Source organism: Alligator mississippiensis, chromosome 1, assembly GCF_030867095.1.
Source record: "Alligator mississippiensis isolate rAllMis1 chromosome 1, rAllMis1, whole genome shotgun sequence".
Taxonomy (NCBI): domain Eukaryota; kingdom Metazoa; phylum Chordata; order Crocodylia; family Alligatoridae; genus Alligator; species Alligator mississippiensis.
This window is the reverse complement of record NC_081824.1, coordinates 480,356,210-480,374,688: the sequence shown is the minus strand read 5'-3', so window position 1 is coordinate 480,374,688 and position 18,479 is coordinate 480,356,210. Positions and strand designations below refer to the sequence as shown.

The 18,479-nt window shown below is 55.4% G+C and overlaps 1 protein-coding gene across 1 annotated transcript; it reads right to left on the bottom strand.

Annotated features, from left to right (window-relative positions):
* Positions 1-348: 348 nt before the first annotated feature.
* On the bottom strand, positions 349-18,439 carry LOC106738884 (E3 ubiquitin-protein ligase TRIM39). Its single transcript, XM_059724854.1, has 4 exons — positions 17,939-18,439; positions 5,051-5,281; positions 4,336-4,358; positions 349-1,048 (listed from the first exon to the last, which is right to left on the bottom strand). The coding sequence occupies exons 1-4, from the start codon at positions 18,437-18,439 to the stop codon at positions 496-498; spliced, it is 1,308 nt and encodes a 435-aa protein (XP_059580837.1). The 3' UTR covers positions 349-495.
* Positions 18,440-18,479: the final 40 nt, after the last annotated feature.

Here is an 18,479-nt window from a genome sequence, read left to right as displayed (position 1 = left end):
CCTCCCTGCTGCTCCCCATCCCCAGGCACCCTGTACCCCGGGCACTCAGGCACAATGTGACGTGTGCTGGGCCTGGGACACTTGTGCCGTCCGACCCACGTGAGGCCCGTGGTGCGTGGCCCTGGACTTGCACAGCAGAAAGCTTGAGCACCACCAGACTCACTGAATCCCAGATACATCAGCATTCAAGAGCAAGTGCTCACTCATCAGAGGGTTAGAAATGATGTGCAGAAAGCAGGTGTGCAATGCAGAGGTGTTTATTCTACGTACAAAAGGGAATGGAGGAAGAGGAGGGCAGGGGAACTGGGGAACAGTGCTGAGAGAGGTGAACAAAGTAACTAAGTAAAACCCCCAAGGGACTCCAGGGATCTATTAGTGAAGAATGAGAGTTTGGAGTGGGTCCCTCCCAGCAGGGGGCACCGAGGGGTGGCAGTCGGGGCGCGGGGAGGGGACAGTCTGTGCCCCCCGCGGGTCATGGCAGGGACAGGGATTCCCTCAGGGCTGGGCTGGGACCGGGCACAGGGTCAGGGGAGCCGCGTTGGTGCCCCCAACACTGAGACCAGGATAGAAGAAAGGGCGCAGGGTCCCGGAGAAGGTGTCAGTGAAAGTGAAGAGATGGGACCTGTCGGTCACGTTGTAAAATGAGACCTCGCCCCCCTCGTAGTCCAGGAAAACCCCCACCCGCCTGGGCCGCACGCGCATGGGGAGCGGGGTCCAGGGGGAGATGAGGGCCTTGTATCCTGCATCGTTTAGCCACACGGCCCAGTATCCATTGCCAGGCGAGCATGTGACCTTCCCCTTCCTGCGCACAGACTCCCTGCACATGCCCAGAGTCCAGCGCGTCTTGTCTCCCACCTCCACCTCCCAGTAGCGCCTCCCGTCCGTGATCCCCTCCGAGTCCAGGACACAGACACAAGGGTCAAATCTCTCGGGGGTGTCGGGCAGATCCTGTCGGGTGTCTCCGTGTCTCACACATTTCCGATCCTCAGACAGGACGAGGGGGAACAGGAAATGGGGGAACAGGAAAGCAGGACGTCCCCACCGGCCCCTTCATCCCCGGGGCATTCCCGGCCTGGGCGCTGGAGCCACAAGGTGGGGGAGGGATATGGGGTGGGGGATGGGCAGGCCCCAGGAGGAGGGCATGCGATGATGTCATCCCAGCAGGTCCCTGCCCTGCCCCTCCCCCACACGCAGTGGGGCTGCTCTGCCTGGGGGGGCAAGAGGAGTGGGCTCCAAACCCCTGCGCTGGTGTCGCGGGCGCTGTTGGGAAGGGGGCGAGGGGGGCGGCAGGGAGGCTGCAGGGAGGGGGCCGGGCTGGGAGACAGCAGGGAGCAGAGGGGCCCAGCAGAGCAGCCTGCCCGGGGGAAGGGGTGGCAGGGGGGCAGGGGGCAGGGCCCGGGGGTCTCTGTGCTCTGGGCCGGGGTCACTGGGTGTGCTGCCGACAGCAGGTGGGTGCTGCCCCTGCCACCCCAGGCTGGACTGCTCTGCCCCAGCGGGGACCCCCATGCCCCAGCCCTGTGGGCACAGGACTGCAGCCAGGGCACCCCACAGCCAGCGCCGCCCCAGAGCCCAGCCCAGGGCAGGGCCGTGCATGGGGCTGGGCGCGCGGGGTGGGGAGGGGAGGGAAGGGCAGGGGGAGCACTGACAGGGGCATTAAGCACCGCAGAACGGGGCCCATTGCTGGTGAGTCTGGGGCAGTTGAGCGGGGGAAGGGGCATTTCCCCACTGACTGCCCCCAACCTCTGGGCTCAGCTGCACAAGAGACATGTCCCAGCCCCCCCGCCGTGTGTCTGCTCTAGGGGTCTCCACCGGAGGAACTGCACTGGGACAAGGACACCCCGTGTACACAGGACCTGGGACACTGCTGGGACCGGGGCCATCTGCCCCATAGCATTGCACAATCCCAGTCCCGTGGGCCCAGGTGCCGCACTGGCCAGCCTCCATTGTGCCAGAAGCTGCACATCCCGATGCAGTTTCCAAACACATCGCAGTGACCCAGGAGCAGAAATCCCAATGGCTCCCAACAGGACCTGGGCTCTGGGGCCACTTGGGGCCTGGGGAAATGCAGCCCTGGGAAACCACAGGAGACTCGTGCAGCACTTGTGCAAGGGCAGGCTGGGGAGGAGGAGCAGTCTGGGATGGGTCTGTTCAGAGCACCAGTGTGAATGCACCTTCCCCCTGCTCTGTCCCCAGACCTGCTGTGACATTTGCCCACTTGAGGACACCGACCCCTGCTCCCACCCAACACCCAGGCCAATAACAGAGACTTCTCCAGCCCAACTTCTCCTCCCAGAGGGATTTGTCCCCGAGTTGTGAGCTGCACAACTCCTCTACAGCCATGCCCAGGCCCCCCAGTATATACAGTGCTGGCAGGGACTGGCTCACATCCCCAGGCAACGTGTGTGCTCTCCACCCCCGCACCCCACAGCCCCTGCTCACTCTCAACAAGCAGCCAGGATTAGGGTAGGGCTGGGGGATCTCTGCAGGGTGAGAAATCTCGCACTCTGATCTGGGTGCAGACTGGCTCAGTGCAGGCACTCCCCATGGTCAGTCTGGTCCAGGCTCATGTGACCCACAAGGGATGGGGACAGGCTGGGCTTGTGCATGCAAGGCACCCCTGGGAGGGCAAGGTCCAAAGGGCACAAGGTAACTGAGAAAACCTTAGGGTAGACATCAGGAAAAACTTTGTTTCCGTAAAGATAACTACAATCTGGAGCACACTCCCAGCAGAGGCAGTATCATTGCCATCCCTGGAGATGCTCAAGAGAAGGCTGGACAAGCACATCCTGGAGCTCATTTAAGCCCAATTGCCTCCTGCCCATGACAGGGGCTGGACTCTGTGATCTCACTGATCCCTTCCAGTCCTTCTTGCTATAGCTCTGTGATTCTGTGTGTGTAACGAGTGGGACATACTCAGGTTCATTGCAGAGCCTCTTCCATTCATGCTCTAGGGTCTGGACAGCTCCAGCCTGACCTCCCCTCCCCAGTGTCCCCCAGGGGCTGTGATCTGTGCACACCTGCTCCTACCGCACAGTGCCCCCAGAGCTTGGCCCAGGCCCCAAGGAGTGCCTCCATTGTCCCCTGTCCTCACTCTCAGTAATCATTCATCCAGGGGCAGGTCCAGGCAGGGCTGGGGGGGTCCCCGGGGGACTGGACATCTTACACCCTACTCTGGATGCAGGCTGGCCCAGGCCAGGCCCTCCCCACACTCAGCCTGACTCCAGGCTCATCTGACCCCCGTGGGGAAGGTGACAGCTCTGGGCAAGATAAGTGAGACACCCCAGATTTCACTGCCAGGCCTGTCCCATTCAGGAAAGCCTCAGGCCCTCTCCACACCACAGACTGAGCTGGGGCATCAAACCCCTTTAAAAACGGATGCATTGACTCCCCCAAACCCAGTCCTTGGTGAAACCAGCTGCTGGGCTGCAGCTCTGTGTGGGCAGGACTGCACTGGCTGCTGTTTTTCACCATCATGAGCAGGAAACAGCTGCAGAGACCAGGCTGGGACCTGCCAGTTGGGTCCATGTTCATTGTTGCTTGGAGGGGGCTGGGGGCTGCGGACACCTGTCTGCACTGTCAGGGCAAGCCCAGGCCTGGTTGAGGCTGATGTCTGGGCCACCTGCCCTCCCCATTGCCTCAGGAAAGGGACCATTGTGCCCCTCCGTGGAGCCGTAGGTGACATGACGGACATCGGGACTGAAAGACTGAAGGCCTGAGTAAGAGATGCCCGGGCCTGGAGAGAATTTTCCCTAGGATCTGAATTCAGGGAAGTGGCAGGGCAGGGACTGAGCTGCATCCAGGGCAAGGAGTGTGTGCAGGGGCAGAAAGCCTCAAGGTGCGGGGAGTAGCAAGCAGCAGGCAGGGAGGTTGACCATTTCCCTGTTTCCAACTTCCCCTTTCCCAACTGGAGTGACCCAGCCGTGCCCTGCATGGGAATTACAATGGGACTTTTCCCCTTGCCGATCCAGAGGCCCTTGGACATGGGCTGAGGGAACTGCTGCAGGACTGCAGAGGCTCTCTGCCAACACGGCAGTCACATCCCCTGTGCTGTGTGTGCTACATCCCCCAGTGCACTCAGCACCGCTCTTGCTGCTGCCAATGACCTGCCATGTGCTGCGATGTACCTCTGAATTTCCTTAGCATTTCCACCATCCCTGGGATGCTGCACGGGGTCTTCAGCTCTGTGGAAACAGCTTTTGCTTCCTGAAGCTCCACATCCTTGCTCCTAAGAGGAACATATCCCCCATCATCGCTCAGCCCAGCTCTTCCACATGGATATTCCTGCCACAGCCCAAGCAGGAATGTACTGGGAGGGGGAAGGGGAAGATACAGCACCTGTCCAAGGTCCTTTTCACATCCTAGAAAGGGAAAGATGAGGGTAATAGTGAATATTCCCTTGCTGGGAGAAACATCTGTACCAACGTTCAGTGAGTTTATGACTTGTCTGTTCTACATGAATCCATTTCCTCTGTCTCAGTGTTACATTGCTCTGAACATTTGCATGGCTACCTCCAGATGTGCTTTCCTGTCCATGTTGGCTGCTTACAGAAATTATAAAAAAATTCAAAACACTACTGTGCTTTACTGGAAGAGGCAGCACGTTAGTTCAACCTTGTGCCACAGCAGCTTCATAGATCATGCACTTCAGTAACGCTTTTTGGTGCTTTAATATAAAGCAGATTCAAACAACTATTAGATATAAGCTACAGAAAAGCCCCACTGAAGCACCCAGTCTATATAGACATTGGGCAAGCCAGGTCCAACTAATGTGATGCCTCATCTGGGGATGCGCTGGGTTCAGTGCTGGGGCACATGAACTTACAGTAAAGCCCTTTTTTATGTTCATGTCTGTACGAAGCCTTCATGACTAATAACTTTGGGCTTCTCCCAAATCAGAATTTCCTCCCAATACAACCTGGTAGATCTCCAGACTGATGGAAACTCTTGTCTGAGTCTTGGCTCAGTTTCCCCCAGTTCTAGGCCAGGCCGAGGGCTGCTTTGTGCCAGAAGGCAGCAGCATTGAGGGGCCGGATCAGCAGCACACGCTCACCTTCAGCAGCTCAGCAGGTGTCTGCCAGCTCTTCTCCTCTATCTCCGAGATCAGCGTGCGCAGAGAGGAGCTTTGCCGGGAGAGTTGGGCTACGTTCGCCTTCAGGCTCCGCAGAGTCTCCCTCTCCTCCTCCTTCAGTCTCTGCAGAAGCCACTGCTCCTCCTCGCTCGCAAAGCAACGCAGCTTCTTGCACTCAGCCTTGATTCCCTCTCTCTGTCGCTTTACCTTGTTCTTCCAGAACAAGCAGCAAAAACAAGTGTGAGCTGTGATCTCCACTTTCAACTTTGCATTGACAGAAGGAAGGTATGAAGTCAGTGTGTGCAGCACTTTGTCATTAGCTATACTGTCACCAGATATATAATACACACATTACATATAGTGATGCACACATCACACAATACTTTCACCCCACACCAAAAGGGCTGAAATCAAAACTGAACATTCAGGATCTGGGGCCTCAGCAAAGGCCTTGGGGCTTGGAGGAAACCCAGTGAGCCACGAATCATCTCTGGCTGAGCTGTTGATGTCGGTGCTTTTGTGCCAGGCCTGGGGCTGTCCCTGGGTCGAGGATGCAGGAGGTGCTCCATGCAAAGAACTTCAAGCCTGTGTTGGCCAAGGGAGATGGATGGGAAGGACCCCAAGGGAGCCCCCTTCACCAACAGGAACTCTCTACATAGGAGACAGGTTCCTCTGTCAGTGCCTTGCTCCCTTCCAGGGTGGGGAAAAAAGTAGATCCTTAAATGACAGCCCAAGAACCAGGAAAAGCACAGAACGTAACAAGAGACACGTGAGGAAGGGACTGCAGGGCTAAAGAATGAGCCCGCACCAGTCCCACAAACCATTACCTCTGCCCCTGTGAGAGCTGCCCAAGGCTGGGAGCCTTGAAGTCCCTGTCCATGGGCCCAGGGCAGGGCAACAAGAACCACCTCCCCCTTGACCCTGGGATGGGGAACAGCAAACTCCAGAGCCCCTTTCCCTTCATGCGGGGGCACCGCGGGTGAAAGAGCACAGGGCTCCCGTTCCCCGCAGGGCAGGGTAATGCAGAGTGCCCAGCCTGCCCTGCCCCAGGGCACCGCAGGAAGGGCTCTGCACCAGTCCTCCTCTGGCTCAGTGATGCCCATCGTGATATGAGACTTTTAGACTTTAGAGAACTGCTAGAAGAGTCTCACAGAAACTGAAACACTGATGTGATGGAAATCCTGCTGCGGTGCCCAGAGCCCCTGGGACAGCTGGCAAAGACAGAGACATGGGCTTCAGGGTGTGCAGAAAATGCAGCAGCTCTGGGAGCAAACATGGCTCCAGCTTGCAGAGTGTGGCCCATTTTATGGGAGGTAAAGTATGTCATCCAGACCAGCAGCAGTGACCCTGTACCAGCCCAGGAAGAGTGGCAAGGAAGGGGTTAAGCTGCCAGCACCGCAGCCCAGTGTGGTCCCAGCTCTCCCCCAGACCGCAGCATCCCCCTGATGTCTAGGAAGAGCTCCCTCCATGGCACACCGCCCCTGAGGGGGCAGATCTTACAGCTGCCCCCACCCCTCAGTGCCAGCTCTGCATGGGGATGAGCTCTTGAGGACACAAACTGGCACCTGCCTTCCACGCCGCGGTGCTGTCCTTCTCCTTGGACTCCATCGCCAGGGCCCTCTCCATCGCCTTCCTCAGAGGATCCAGGACTCGCTGGAGCTTCACCTGGCAGGAGAACCATCAGGTCCTTATTCCTGACCCTGACACGTGCTGGGACAAGGAGCGCTTCATACGGGATCAGTAAATGTGCAAGGAAAGCAAGCAGCAGAAGCAGCCGTGTGTGGGGCTCTGGGGCCCCGGGACCAAAAACCCAGCAGAGTCACTGGCCAGGACCGTGCCCAGGGCAGCGCCCATCCCCGCTCCTCTCGAACCCTCTTTGCAGCCTCTGGCTCACGGGCTCTGGCACCGGGTACAAGACGCAGCTGAAACTCTGCTGTGAGGGAGAAGTCACCTCCGTGCTGCTCTGCAGACACACTCAATAAGCAGGCAAAAACCTTCTGTTTTTCTAAGCAAAAAATGGCTCAACATCTACCTCCAGCACCAGCAAATTCCAGCTGCTGCCCCTCGACAGAAGTGCATTTCCCAGAATGCCCTGCACCCACGTGCCCTGCTCCCCCACTCATCCTGATGCTGCTGCATCAAACAGGCTTACTCAGGAAGCTCCTTCAGAAACGTCCCCGAGGTGTCTGACCCTGGGGGTTCATGCCCGTCCCTGCACGATGACCTTTTTCCGTGCACACACTTGGGACTGACCCTACATTCAGGAGAAGATAACAAGAGGTCCTTTTTTTAAATGCGTAGGAAGTAAAAATAAGGCACCAGGTAATGTGGGGCCCTGCAGGACACACTTGGCAATCTGATGGTTGCACCAGATGAAAAAGCTGACCTCTTTAACAAAATCTTTGCCTCCGTTGTTCTCAGCAGGGCCTCTAACTCCCGCCACCCGGGATCCTGGACAGACCCAGGAGAGGCACCTCCAGGCCTGGGCTGTGGGAGGACTGATTTAGGGAATTTCTGGAGGGCTGGACGTGCTCAAGTCAGCAGGCCCAGACACTCCCCACCCCAGGGTGCTGAGGGAATTGGCAGGGGTCATTGCAGGGCCCCAGGCACGGCTTTATGAGCACTCGTGGTGCTCTGGCCAGGTGCTGGAGGACTGTAAAAAGGTCAATGTGGTCCCCATTTCCAAAAAAGGGAGGAGGGAGGACCCAGGTAATTATTGGCCCATTGGTCTTACCTCAGTTGGGGAAGCTGTTTGAGAGTTATCCAGGAGCACAAGTGCGAGGGGCAGCAGGGGAGGTTACGCTTAGGGGCAACCAACATGCTTAGGGGTTCATTAGGGGCAGGTCCTGTCAGACCAACCTGGTTGGCTTTTTATTGTAGCAGCCGTTAAAAACTGGACCCACCTGCGCAGAAGAGGAAGGGCTGCCTGGCAGAGAGGCAGAGGTTGTCCCCGAGGGGACACTTTGGGCTCTGAGGGCAAGCGAAGCTGTTTGGGAGCAGCCAAGCTGGAAGTGGGAGGGGTGATGTAACCCCGGCACAGTTTTGAAGGAGAGCTGTTAGCAAAAGCCTGGGAAGGGCCCTGAGCGGGGATTGGCTGCGAGGCTTGGATAAAAGGGGGAGCAGTTCTCCCGCGGGGCGGGGGACAAGAGAGAGAGGGGGTGAGGGACAGGCTGGAGACCGGATGCAGAGTCTCAGCGCAGTGGTCCCTCGGAGAGCCCCTGGGAGAGGCCTGCAGGAGCAGAGGGGAGAAGCTGCGCGGCAGGGGCAGGGGCAGGCAGGGACTGCTGGTGTGGGGAACCCAAGCCTGGAGAGACCTGACTGCAGCGGTGTGGCTGGGGGAGCACAGCAGAGCCAGGGGTGGGGGACTGCCAGAGCCTGCCCTAGTTTCCCTGAGGGGTGAGAGGCCCCAGGGGCAGGCCAAGCCCAGGGAGGGGCTGCAGTTGCCGGGCTGTGAGGCTGTGTGGGGCAGGAGGGTTGCTACAGCCTGCAGCCCAGACACTGCTCCCAGCAGAACCAGGGAAGGGGGTCGAAGGCAGGGGAAAGCTGTCTTGCAGGAACTGCAGAGGAGCCGCTGCTTGCTGCCCGGAGACCCCAGGAGCACGGCGATGGACACTAGTGCGAGGGAGCATCCACAGACCACATGCAGGGACACAGACAGTCCCGCTCCCTGAGATACCCCGCCAGGGGCAGTGCACACGGGATCCCCAGTACACCGTGTGCAACTGAGAGACGGTGTAAATAAGTTCTTGAGAGTTTATTAGACTGTATATCCATGTGCTTATTTAATGATTATCTGTTATGTTGTAAATAATTAAATCTTGTAAATAGTTTGAGAACTGTCTTCAAGGGAGCTTGATTGTAAGGGGAGGCTCTCTGCTCCGGGGCACTGCAGCAGCTTCCCAGGGGGGTTGGGCAGGGCTACAGGCTACCGGGTACTCCAGGATCCCATTATTCAGGTGAGGGTACATGTAGTGTCGTGCCCAGGGTTGCATTATGATCAGTTCGCAAAATCCTTGGATGCAGGTGTTGTGGTGGACGTAGTCTTTCTGGACTTTAGGAAGGCCGTGGACACTGTCTTTCACCCCATTCACGTTAAAAAAAAAAAAAAAAAAACTAGCTGGCTTTGGCACTGATGCCTACACACACAGATAGGTCACAAATTGGCTGGAGGGCCGCACACGGAGAGTGGTGGTGGACGGGTCATTTGCAACTTGGAGGGATGTGGGCAGTGGAGTCCACCAGGGCTCGGTCCTCGGGTCCGCACTGTTCACCATCTTTATCAGTGACTTGGACAAGGGGGTGAAAAGCACCTTGTTCAAATTCATGGATGACACTAAGATGTGGGCAGAGGTGGGCATGCTAGAAGGGAGGGACAGGCTACAAGTAGATCTGGACAGGTTACAGGGGTGGGCGGATGAGAACAGGATGGGATTCAGTACTGACAAGTACCCTGCACTTGGGCAGGAAGAACCAGCAGCAGCATACCTACAGGCTGGGGAGCTCCCTTCTCGCCAGTGCAGAGGCAGAAAAGGATCTTGGAGTCATCATTGATTCCAAGATGGACATGGGCCACCAATGTGAGGATGTGGTCAATAAGGCACCTTGTTACACATCCACAGATGCATCACGAACAGGTCCAAGGAGGTGATCCTCCCCCTCTATGTGACACTGGTCAGGCTGCAGCTGGAGTACTGTGTCCAGTTCTGGGCGCTGCACTTCAGGAGGGATGTGGACAGCATGGAGAGGGTCCAGAGGAGGGCCACCTGCATGATCAGGAGGCAGCAGGGCAGACCCTACGAGGAGAGGCTATGGGACCTGAACCTGTTCAGCCTCCACAAGAGAAGGCTGTGAGGGGATCTGGTGGCTGTCTACAAACTGACCAAGGGCAATCTGTGGGGAACGGGAGAGGCCCTGTTCCCCCAAGCGCTACTGGGAGTAACTAGGCATAATGGCCGCAAGTTGATTGAGCGTAGGTTCAGGCTAGACATCAGGAGGCGCTACGTCACAGTCAGGGCAGCCAGGATCTGGAACCAACTTCATGGAAAGTGGTGCTCGCTCCTACCTTGGGGGTCTTCAAAAGGAGGCTAGATAATCACTTAGCTGGGGTTGTTTGATCCCAGCAGTCTTTACTGCCCACGGCAAGGGGGCGGATTTGATTATCTGTTTAGGTCCCTTCAGACCCAATCAACTAAGAAACTATAAAACACAGTCACACGTTGAGGCAGCTAGCTCTTAATGGTCCCCGAGAGCTCCAGTGGGCTCAAAAACAAGGACCCGGGACACACGACCCCGGCAAGAGGAACACACGTCTGGTTTTGGAAATGCTGTGCACTGCACGTGGAGACGCAGAGCTGGGACTCCCAGTCCAGCACCAGAGTCCAGTGTGGTTCCCGGGAGGACGGGAAAGCTCAGGACAAGGCCAGTGAGTGAGACCAGGCTGGAGAAGGGAACTTGATGGTGGGAAGAAAGGTCACGGACTTCGAATGAGTAGTGCCAGACTGTTCCTAAAATGATGGAAGGGCCCTATGAGATTGGCACTTCATGCACAAAATTAGACGAAAAAGCAGGACAATTGATGTAATTAGTATGAAGCATGAAGACGTATACATTCAAGGATAACTAACTGATCTTTGGTGAACCAAGTGAGACTGGTGAATTCATTGATGATGAAGTGCTCAGCCACGGATTGGGTGGGACTGTGGAATTCATGGATAATTCATTCATTTTTGGGGGGAATCAAGAGAGGCTGTTGACTAATCATGAATTAACCTCCTTTGGATTAAGTGAAGCGGGGGAATTCAGTGACAACCACTTGATCTTCTGTTGTACGAATGGGGGAGTATTGAATTCACTGATAAGTAATTGCGATGCCGTGCACCATGAGACACTGACTTCCGGCTTGGGGCAGCAGATCGAGTGGCAATTGCTGACTGAGCGGTTCAGCATCCCAGGGGTAAGGCTACACATTTGGTCACCAGGCTGGGAGTAGAAAGGAACAGGATGCAGGGGTAGAAAGAGCCCTGTGAAGAGGAAGGTCCATGTCCAGGCGGATCTTAGCCCTCCTCTTTTCATTCTCTTATCATCTGACCTCTCTTCAGTTTTCTTAACAACAAGGCATGGGAGGTGAGATGTAAGGGAACAGGAGGCAGAGACCTGGACAAGAGAGGTGGTGGCTGCCGCATGCTCCTAGCAGAGGATGCTTTGTCACCCCCTTACCCCCACAGTCCTTCACTTGCTTTTTCCTGTAGCATCCCACACAAGGACCCCCTGTGCGGGCTTGTATTAGGCTGAAATGGTCGCTTAATTCAAACAGTGAGTGCTGGCATATAGTCTAGGGGACTGTAGTCCAGAGGAGATTTTTTTTTTCTGGGAAAGGGAGAGAAAAGCATTCCTAACTCTGCAGTAATGTGGATTCAGAAGCTGCAGCATCCGTGCTTTATGGTCAACCAAAATCTTTCCAGCAGGAAAATCTCAGGGAATGGAAATAGATTCCTTAAACCGCAGCAGTCCTACAATGGGTCCATTTAGTGTGAATCTGGACCCATTGGCAACACCTCCCAACTTAGTGTCAACCACAGACTTTATGAGCCCAGTTCGAGTCCAGTAACAAGGTCACAGACAGGATTGTTGAACAGGATTAGTCCCCTGCCCTGCACACCCCAGGGCCCTCCCGGCGCCTCCTGCTCCAGCCACACCATCCTCATCTGCACAGAACATGCTGCCGTCTGCCTCCGAGACAGCTCCTGAGCTACCGCACAGCGCAGAAATGACCCCTGTCCCCTCTAGTTTGGCCAGTTATACCTCATGAGACTGTATGAAAAACTTCACATAAACCTAGCAAATTATCATACTTTTTCACATACAACACAGCCTTTCCCTACAAAGCCAGCTGCTGGAAACTGTAGTGTGCATTATACCTGAGAAATGTGGTAAGAAGAGTTTCTTCTGAGCAAAAGTGAAAGTCAAATCTGCACTGGAGCAGAAGAGGGAGCAGTTTCTGCTCCCAGGATGCTCCTCTGTTACCTGCTACAGGAAATGATCTTTTATCTTTATTCTACCTTTCAGAAACAAGATGTGTGTCATATCCTGAATTGTATTGTATGGAGGAAATACTATCAGCCCTCTGCATTGCCCTGTTCAGTGTGTTATGTTATCAGAGGTGCATCTCAGATTAGTCTGACACAATCTGGTTTGGAAACCCCGGTTGTGGGGGGGAGATAGAAACAGCAGAACAGCTGGTTTAACGAAGGACTTCCCAAGCACAAACACCGTACTCCGGTGCCGGTTCCAGCGTACAGTAAAGCAGCACCACGGCTGAGAAGGAAGCAGCGATGCCTCCTGCAGCAGGGACCTCTAATCCTTGCTACTTAAGAGGTCGGGAGGCAGCACCGGAGGGCTGCACCGAGGCAGGCGGCAGAGCAAAAGCCAGCTGCAGAACAACATGCACCCAGGGGCACCCAGGAGGGATGAGGGGGCAGCAGGGAGCAGGCAGTGGCTGTGGCTCAGGGGCTGGGGTGCAGCCGGTGAGAAGAGGCTGAGGGCTGAGCTGTGTGACCAGAGAGGCCAGAGCCCCAGCCCATGACAAGCCTGGCTCCTGGGCCGGAAAGGTCCATTTGGTCCTGGCTAGCTCTGCAGGTGGGACTGCTGCAGGTCGGAGATATAAGAGAGGGGCCCAAAGCAGCCATGTAGCTGAGGAGCTGCAGGAGAGGCAGGAACCTGGGGGTAGGAGGTGGCTGGGACCTGGTGGGGATCTGCAGCTGGCAGAGCACTGGGGGGTGAGGTGTTGCTGTCAGAGGCAGAAAGGAGGCCACAGCGGTGCCTGAGGGACACTCTTTAGAGCCAGGAAACAAGATCCCTGCAGAGCAAACGACTCAGGGGGCTAAGCCCAGTTATAGGCCCGGGTTTGCCCTAAATGGGAATCTATTCCCAGGGTCAGGGATCCCAGGGGAACAGGAAACACTGAAAGACAGGGCCAAGGGACCCAGAGTCTTGATACAGAGAGGGCTGAGACCAAGGAAGTTGGGCAAGAACCGTAGGCGTGTGGCCAGAATAAAGGTGGGTAAAGGGCAGAGGGAAGAGGGCAGGGGCCCCTACCGAGATAAAGAACATAGAAGAAATAACACCCATGAGGCACAGGTGTGGCTGTAGGGGAGGGCAGAGGCCATGAATTTAGCCCTTGAGGTGATTAGGGCTAGTGGGGTTGGAGTATCAAAGCCCAGGGACTGTGGGCAGTGCGGCCCGGACCCAAATCAGGTGGGCTAGGGTGAGCCCGAGAGAAGAACCAAATACAGAAAGAGAGCAGCCAAAGCTCCCCAGCCCCTGAGGGCAGCCTCTGCTCATTGCCTTCAGCACCGTGGTGCAGCAAGTGAGGCAGCAGGTGAGACCCTGAGGGGCTGGAGCGAGAGCAGGGCAGGACTAAGGTGGCCACTGCAGGGTGTCACAGCTGCCCTCGGGCACGTCCTGTTACACCTCCACACAAGTGTTCACCACTGAAATGGCTACTGCCATGGGGTAAATGGAGTCCCTGTGCCCGTCACCTGCACGAAGCCCCCTGAGCAGGGTGTGGCTGCACCTACACTACCGATTGTGCCCTCTTAGCTACCAAAGCTTAAAATCATCTAAGCTTTGGTAGGGGGGATGGGGGGACGACCGCCACTGCTGGCCCGCTGAGCAATCCTTGCAAAGCCAGCAGATCACACCGCTTCAGGGAGCCCACCCCTGCCCCAGCCCTGGTAAAATCTGTGGGCAAGGAAGGAGCCCCCCCAGGGGGCACTTGCCTGCCTGTACACTAATGCCAGGAGCTTGAGAAATAAGCAGGAGGAGCTCATCCTCTTGCTCAGTGCAAACACTTATGATGTCATAGGGATAACGGAGACCTGGTGGGACTCCACCCATGACTGGACCACAGGGATAGATGGCTATATCCTGTACAGGAGGGATCATGTAGAGAAAAGGGGCAGGGGTGTAGCTCTCTATGTTAAGGAAAGCTATGCGTCCCTGCAAGCCGATATTGGCGACCAGGGTGGATGGCTGGAGACCCTCTGGGTTAAAATCCGTGGGGAACACGGCACAGGGGACACAATGGTGGAAGTCTACTACAGACCTCCCACCCAAAGTCCTGAGCTTGACCAGGATTTTGCCCGGGAACTGGCTGAGGCCACATGCTCCAGGACCACGGTTGTCATGGGTGACTTCAATTACCCGGACATCTCGTGGGAGGATCGCTCAGCAAAATCTGAGCGGTCGCAGACCTTCCTATCATGCGTGGATGACCTCTACCTGACTCAAGAAGTCTATGGGCCAACGAGAGGCAAAGTGCTGCTCGACCTGGTGCTGGCTACTGGGGATGACCTAGTCGGCGACCTAGTGATCGATGGGAAGCTGGGTGACAGCGACCACGAGCTGATCACCTTCACCATCTGCCGAAAAGCTGGCAAGTCGGTCAGCAACACGGAAGTCCTTGACTTCAGGAAAGCCGACTTTGACAAGCTCAGGAGGCTTGTCAGTGAGGCCCTAAGGGACCATGACCACAGGGAGAGGGGAGTTCAAGAAGAGTGGTTGCTCCTCAAGGGAGCGATCCTCAATGCACAAACTAAGTCTATTCCATCTCGGAGGAAAGGCAGCAAGAGGGCACAGCAGCCCCCCTGGCTCTCCAGGGACCTAGCAGACCTCCTGAGGCTAAAAAGAAAGGCCTACAAAGGATGGAGGATGGGAGTCACCTCCAAGGAGGATTATTCTGCACTGGTCCGGTCCTGTAGGGATCAGGCCAGGAAAGCCAAGGCTGCAACTGAACTCCAGCTAGCTTTGAGCATCAAGGACAATAAAAAGTCCTTTTTCAGATATGTGGGGAGCCGGAGGAAAAGCAGGGGCAACGTTGGACCCCTGCTGAACCGGATGGGGCAACTGACAACTGACGCCCAGGAAAAAGCCAACCTATTAAATAGGTGCTTTGCGTCAGTCTTTCATCAGCCCCATGGGACGCCCGTGCCCGCTACAGGGCCGGGAAGTACGGGTGAGGGTGATTCCCTGCCCTCCATTAATGCTGACTTTGTGAAGGAACATCTTGAAAAGCTGGATACCTTCAAGTCAGCCGGCCCTGACAATCTTCACCCCAGGGTACTCAAGGAGCTGGCGAGCATCATAGCCCAGCCTCTAGCGCGGATCTTTGAAAACTCTTGGCGCTCTGGTGTAGTGCCCGAAGACTGGAAGAAGGCCAACGTGGTGCCTATCTTCAAGAAAGGGAGGAAAGTGGATCCAGCTAACTATAGGCCCATCAGCCTGACTTCTATCCCGGGGAAGATCTTAGAAAAGTTTATTAAAGAGGCCATCCTTAATGGACTGGCCGACGCCAACATCTTAAGGGATAGCCAGCACGGGTTTGTTGCGGGTAGGTCTTGCTTGACCAATCTCATTTCCTTCTACGACCAGGTGACCTATCACCTGGACAAGGGAGGAGAGATTGATGTCATATATCTTGACTTCAAAAAAGCCTTCAATCTGGTTTCCCATGATCACCTCTTGGAGAAACTGGCCAATTGTTGCCTTCGGTCCCCCACAATCCACTGGCTGGAAAATTGGCTCCGGGGTCGGACCCAGAGGGTAGTAATTGATGGAAGTCACTCATCGTGGTGTCCTGTGACCAGTGGGGTCCCCCAGGGCTCTGTCCTTGGACCCATATTGTTCAACATCTTCATTAATGATGTGGACACTGGAGTCAGAAGCGGACTGGCCAAGTTCGCCGATGACACCAAACTTTGGGGCAAAGCATCCACACCAGAAGACAGGCGGGTGATCCAGGCTGACCTGGACAGGCTCAGCAAGTGGGCGGACGAGAATCTGATGGTGTTCAACACTGATAAATGCAAGGTTCTCCACTTTGGGAAAAAAAACCCCGCAACATCCTTATAGGCTCGGCAGTGCTATGTTGGCTAGCACTATGGAAGAAAGAGACTTGGGGGTCATCATTGACCACAAGATCAACATGAGCCTGCAGTGCGATGCTGCGGCTAGTAAAGCGACCAAAACGCTGGCTTGCATCCATAGATGCTTCTCAAGCAAATCCCGGGACGTCATTCTCCCCCTGTACTCGGCCTTAGTGAGGCCGCAGCTGGAGTACTGTGTCCAGTTTTGGGCTCCACAATTCAAAAAGGATGTGGAGAAGCTTGAGAGAGTCCAGAGAAGAGCCACGCGCATGATCGGAGGTCAGGGAAGCAGACCCTACGATGACAGGCTGAGAGCCCTGGGGCTCTTTAGCCTGGAAAAGCGCAGGCTCAGGGGTGATCTGATGGCCACCTACAAGTTTATCAGGGGTGACCACCAGTATCTGGGGGAACGTTTGTTCACCAGAGCGCCCCAAGGGATGACGAGGTCGAATGGTCATAAACTGCTTCAAGATCATTTCAGGCTGGACATAAGGAAGAATTTCTTTACTGTCTGAGCCCCCAAGGTCTGGAACAGCCTGCCACCGGAGGTGGTTCAAGCGCCTTCATTGAACACCTTCAAGATGAAACTGGATGCTTATCTTGCTGGGATCCTATGACCCCAGCTGACGTCCTGCCCTTTGGGCGGGGGGCTGGACTCGATGATCTTCCGAGGTCCCTTCCAGCCCTGATGTCTATGAAAATCTATGAAATCTACCCCCAACAGACACCTTGCGTCGTGGGCCAGTTTTGGATGTTCCTGCACTGACCCACCCACCTCACTGGCCTGATCAAAAACCACGCTCTGAGTGTCTCCGTTGGGGTGCCTACGTGCATCCAACCCCCTTCCTGGAGCTCAGCCACAAGCCTGGGGTAACCACTGCCACCGCCTGGACTTGGGTCTTTGTTAGGGCTCTGTGCCACCCTGGATACACAGACCCTGCAGACCTTTGGGTTGCTTAAACCACCATGGGATTTTGGGGTGCTTCCTTCCTACAGGAGGAAAGTAAAAAAGCCAAACCCACCTTAGCAAGCCTAGGAAAGTGATATAACATGGATGGTCCCTTCCTTCTGAAGCACACACAGCAGGGCAGGCTAATACAGGTAGATTTATTTATTAAGGAGGAATAGGTGAGAAAGGGGTACAAACAGCAGCATAGAGAAAGAAAACCCACCTTGAGCTAATCACTCTAGGCTGGTTAGCCTCTTGATACACGACTAGCGCACTTCAATCCAAGTTCCTCGCTAGATTTCTGGTAAGTTCCTCACATCGACACCCAGGGAATTCTGGGTGCCCAGAGCTTGGTCCAGTGACAAGAAGAGGTCTTTCCCCCGATTTACTGAGGGTGGGTGTGGGGAGGGGTGAGATTTCTCCACACCCTGCACTAAACAATATATATACACACACACACACACACACTCACACACACACACACACACACACATATATATATATAGATATATATAGATATAGATATAGATATATAGATATATGCAGATATATGAATTTTATCTCTTGGCCCAAATCAGTTCTGAATTTTATCAACTAAGCAGAGCTCAATCATTCCTGTCTGTGCTGCACTACCACCAGCAAGTACCCTCCCTTGCAGACACTTCAGATTGGGGCTTCAGGTACTGCCAAATCCACGTCATGCATCCTATGTGCAAGCCACAAGCCCAGAGGCCTTGGAGTTCAGATGCCCACTGATTTCACTTCACCGAAAGCCGAAGGAACAGGCTAAAGGAAGGGCCAAGATCTATACCCTATGAACATAAGGTTGTAGCCAAAATCCTTGCATTGGGAAGCATTTGCAGACTCTCTCAGAGGTAAGCTTGCCTGCAGTGCAAGCGATAAACATTCAGTTCAACTACAGTAAGTCGTTCACAGCCAGGGAGAAGGGAATTGCCCTTGCCTGGCAGATACAGCCACCTGGACTGAAACCTATTTTGGTATCTCTCCTGCCAGGTAAGTGTGTGTCTGTGCAATGGGCTCTCTCAGGTCAGTGGTGTCACCTACCTGGAAATTGTTGGCAGCCTCCTGGATGGGGAGCACTGTGTGACCCCGGTGAGCCTGGGACTCCCTGCAGATCACACAGATGGCTTCCCCATCCTCCTCACAGAAGAGCTTGAGTTTCTCCTCATGCTCCAAGCATTGAGTTGACCTCTGCTCCTTTCCTGGTTTCAGACTTTGCTCTTTAATCTTCTCCACCAGGTTTTTGAGCTGCATGTTGAGCCGGAAGCTCCCAATCTGGAAATCTGCTCTGCAGCTGGGACAGGGGACGGCGTCGCCTGAGCCACGGACAGCGTCCTCACAGTATTTGGTGATGCAGGCTCGGCAGAAGTTGTGCCCACACCCTATGGTCACCAGCTCCTGCAGGAGCTCCAGGCAGATGGAGCAGGTGGCCTCTTCATCCATGTCCTGTCCTGGAGGTCTGAGGCTGCACAGCCCCATCTTCTGCTGATTGTTCTTCCTGCTCTGTTCAGGCTGGGCT

Excerpts from the sequence above, each read along its gene's own strand:
- LOC106738884 (XM_059724854.1), bottom strand. The coding sequence starts at position 18,439 with ATGGGGCTGTGCAGCCTCAGACCTCCAGGACAGGACATGGATGAAGAG. Across the intron at positions 4,359-5,050 it reads CACCTGCTGAGCTGCTGAAG|GATGTGAAAAGGACCTTGGA; the intron begins GTGAGCGTGTGC and ends TTCCCTTTCTAG. Across the intron at positions 1,049-4,335 it reads GTGAAAAGGACCTTGGACAG|GGGCCGGTGGGGACGTCCTG; the intron begins GTGCTGTATCTT and ends CCGGGGATGAAG.